Source organism: Triticum dicoccoides, chromosome 4A, assembly GCF_002162155.2.
Source record: "Triticum dicoccoides isolate Atlit2015 ecotype Zavitan chromosome 4A, WEW_v2.0, whole genome shotgun sequence".
NCBI classification, from domain to species: Eukaryota; Viridiplantae; Streptophyta; class Magnoliopsida; order Poales; family Poaceae; genus Triticum; species Triticum dicoccoides.
Window position 1 is genome coordinate 77,909,943 of NC_041386.1, and position 3,972 is coordinate 77,913,914.

The following is a 3,972-nucleotide window of genomic DNA, read 5'->3' on the forward strand; positions in this document are numbered from 1 at the left end:
CGGGGGCGAGGGTTGCTTGTTGGCCGGGGGGAGGGGAGGCCAATGTGTCACAGACCAGCGGGCCCGAGAACAGGAGTAGGCGAGCGCGCACGCGTCCGTCGTGTGTCCGCGCCGACGCAAATCAGGCTCAAAAATGGCCCGGGAATGGGTCGTCGGCGGACGAAAAACGGACACGCGTCCGTTTGGATCGACGCGTTGGGACACCTTTTCTGTCCGCGCCGACCCAAACGGACGGCCGTGGACGAAATAGGTCGCTCCATTGAAGTTGCTCTAACGTGGGTTTTAAGAGAAGTTTAATTTACTAGTACAACATGAGTAACATTGTCTGGCACACGGCGCAACCAGTGTTATCATCAGATCTTCCTATACTATCTAAACTATGAACACCTCTAAATATACCCACGCAAGTCCAGAGTTTCTTGATCTCCAACATGAGATGGCCGTATGCAGAACTGGCCAGCGAGTCATTAGTCAATACAGTAACAAGTATGCAGAAGTGACCAGCGAGTCATTAGTCAATACAGTAACAACAGTCGCGTTATCAGATTGGATCACAATTGGCAGCAGCTGCTACATAAAAGTTACACTCGAGCTACAGTAACAATACTAGAATATCTCCGGTTTTGTCATGTTTGGCCCTTTCTTTCCGTTGCTCCCGCGGCAACTAGCGTTGCCCGCGAAAGCAAACAAACTGCTGCACACACACTGCTGTCACTGTACTCTACGAGTATCTCACTGCCCGCGCTTTAATAATCAATCGCAGCAGAGAAAAAGGCCCTACGTAATTAAACTACTGCGCCCTGCTACCTTCAATGCGCAGCAAACCCGACCGCAACCGTTACCACCGCAGTCCAACTCTCTCTGACTTCTGCTCACTCGCCCGACGCCCACTGCCTTATCGCAACCGCTCTCGGACCGGGCGTGCCCCCACTTGTCAATTACATGGGCTGCAGCCACGTCACCACGATGGGGCTCCGGACGTCGTGCCCGCGGCCGTCCGACCAGACGAGGTGCCCGTGCACCGGCGCCGCGGTGGATGGCGCGGCCGCCGCCGACACCGTCACCGCGAAGCTCTGCTTCTTCACGGACGGGGAGAAGACGAGCTTCTCCGGCTTCACCGCCACCGACGCGCCGCCGCTCGCCATCTCCACGCGCGCCTTGTACGTCGCGGACGCCTCGGCGCCCACGTTGGTCGCCGTGCGGATCACCGTCTTCGACTGGTTGCCGCCGTAGAGCACCACGGAGATGGACGGGTAGTTCAGGTCCGACCCCGACGGCTTCCTGCCCGTCGCGGCCGGGCACGCCACGGGCTTGTGCGTGATCACCTCGATCGCGTTGGCCGCGTACCCGATGCTGCACATGAACGCCACGTAGTCCTCGTCCCCGGCGTCGTACACCAGCCCCGGGTCCAGGGCCTTGCCCAGCGCGATGTGCCCCGCGCCGTAGTCGAACGGCGTCGCGGCGCGCCCGGGCTCGGCCTCGTCCGCCACGGCCCCGCCGCGGTTGTCGGTCACGATGGCCGTGGTCATCAGCGCCGACCGGATGGCCGCCGGCGACCACCTGGGGTGCGCGGACCGGAGCAGCGCGGCGGCGCCGCTCGCGTGCGGGCACGCCATCGACGTCCCCGACAGGATGTTGAACTCCGTCCGCCTGGCGTCGGCCTCCAGGCCGGTTGGGCCGGTGGCGCCCGTCCACGCCGCGAGGATGTTGACGCCGGGGGCGATGAAGTCGGGCTTGAGGATTTCCGGGACGAGTCCGTTGGGCCCGCGCGCCGAGAAGGAGGCCACCAGGGGAGCCGGCTTGACGCCGATGACCGTGCCCCGGAAGACAATTGTTGCGGTCGGGTTGGTGGTGTTGGCAGCGTATGCCTTGAGCGCGTCGCCCTCGTTCTCGCCCACCGAGCAAGCTGGGAGGACGTGGGCGTCCCCTACCAGACCTTCGCCGTTGGCCTCCCCGTTGGCCAGAACCATCGCCGCGCCACCGGCTTCCTTGACGACCATCCCCTTGGCCACGCGTGGGCTGCTGCCGCGGTCGCAGATGACAATCTTGCCGGCCACAAGCGACGGGTCGATGGAGTTCTCCATGCACAGCGAAGCTGACAGCCCACCTGACCTCCCGGGGTAGTACAAAGACAGCATTGTGTTGTTGGCCAGGGGCTTGCCGGAGTAGAGAGACACCCCTGACATGCGCCTCCCGTCGCCGAGCACGATCTCGGCGGGGAAGTTGCGGTCGATGGTGCCGGCGCCCACGGTGGCGATCCACGGGGCGAGGTTGGTCACTGACATGGGAGCGGGCCCTTCGTTTCCCGCAGAGGTGGCCACGAACACTCCCCGCGAAACGGCACCGTACGAGCCGATGGCAATTGGGTCAATATAGAACGGCGACACCGCGCCGTTGCCGCCGCCTATGGAGACGGAGATGACGTCCACGCCGTCCGCGACGGCGCGGTCGAAGCCAGCCAGGATGTCGGAGTCGAGGCAGCCGGCGCCCTTCCAGCACACCTTGTACGCGGCAACCCTGGCCTTGGGCGCGACGCCCTTGGCGACCCCGGAAGCGTACCCCTCCATGCTCGCCGCGTAGGACACGCTCCCGGCGGCCGTGGTGGCCGTGTGCGTCCCGTGCCCGTCGGCGTCGCGCGGCGACATGTACTCCACGGACCCGTTAGACGCCGCCGCATCGACGCCGTAGTGCGCGGCGTGGCCCTGCGAGAAGAACCGCGCGCCGACGAGCTTCTTGTTGCAGGAGGACGCCAGGAACGCCGGCCCGGCGTCGCAGCCGCCGCGCCACCGGGCGGGGACGGGCGGTAGGTTCCTATCCGACAGGCTCCGGCGCTCGGGCCACACGCCGGTGTCCAGCACCCCGACGATGACATCGGAGCCGTAGTCGGCGAGGGACCACAGCCCGAGGCGGGCGCGGAGGCCCATGAACTGCGGCGAGCGGGTGGTGTGCAGCTGGCGGACCCGGTCCTCGAACGCGGCGAGCACGGCCGGGTGGCGCCGCAGCTCCTCGGCGCGGGACGCGGACAGCGACGCGGAGAAGCCGTGGAAGACGGTGTCGTAGACGTGGAGGGGCTCGAGCGTGCCGCCGGCGCTGGCCGCCGCCGACACGAAGGCCGCGGAGGCGTACCAGTGCGCGTGGGTGGGGAACACGGACGGCTTGGCCCGGTGGTCGACGCGGAAGATGTACGTCTTCCTGGCCTGTCCGCCGCCGCTGACGCCGAGCGCGGTCTGCGAGAGCGCCGGGGCGAGCACGAGGAGGAGTAGCAGGAGGCGGCGGCGGGCGGCCATTGGTGAGAGAGTAGGACGGCGGACGGTGTCGTGGAGCGGGGCGGTGGTTCGCGGAGTTATAGCGATTAGCGAGGCAGTGGGAGGTTGGGGGAGGGAGCGCGGTGCGTCGTGGGCGGGCTCGTCGTACCAGGTTGCAGTTATGACGCGTCACGTACTCGCTCCCTACACCCGTAGCATGGTTAAATGCTGCCGCTTGGGGCGTGTCGCGACCTTGCGGGCGCCATGGCCGATTGGGGGGGTGCGGACTTTTTAGTCCAGAGATTAGAAAAAGTCCCTAGGACTGGTGACAATGAGCAAGAACATAAGTTAGTAACTTACATACTTCTATATTACTACCTTCATAGTGGGTAGGAACATCTATGTAGTGTCATACAACGATGTATTTATTAGGTTATAGACTCATTGTTTTTTGGAGTGTGTGATGTTTCGGTAACTTAGCTAGTTACCACAAGCACCTCTTTCTTCATTAAATATGTGCCACATAAGCAAAGTTGTATTAGAATGTGTGATGTTACTTCTAAGTTCCTCCCCATTATGACCAGCCTAAAAAATTCCTAGAAACCAAGCAGAAGGGACTTTTTTTACAGGGACTAAAAAAACTCTACTAAAGAGGCTTTTTTATTAGTCCCTGAGACTAGAAAAAATCCTAAGACTTCTCAACCAAACACCACCTGAATGTTGGGTT

At 62.5% G+C, this 3,972-nt stretch overlaps 1 protein-coding gene across 1 annotated transcript; it reads right to left on the bottom strand.

The window, feature by feature from the left end:
- Nucleotides 1-508: 508 nt before the first annotated feature.
- Nucleotides 509-3,426, bottom strand: LOC119285088 (subtilisin-like protease SBT1.6). Its single transcript, XM_037564305.1, has one exon. The coding sequence runs from the start codon at nucleotides 3,285-3,287 to the stop codon at nucleotides 939-941; it is 2,349 nt and encodes a 782-aa protein (XP_037420202.1). The 5' UTR covers nucleotides 3,288-3,426; the 3' UTR covers nucleotides 509-938.
- Between the last annotated feature and the right edge of the window lie 546 nt (nucleotides 3,427-3,972).

Bases quoted from the DNA above. Each gene is read 5' to 3' on its own strand.
- LOC119285088 (XM_037564305.1), bottom strand. From the start codon at position 3,287: ATGGCCGCCCGCCGCCGCCTCCTGCTACTCCTCCTCGTGCTCGCCCCG.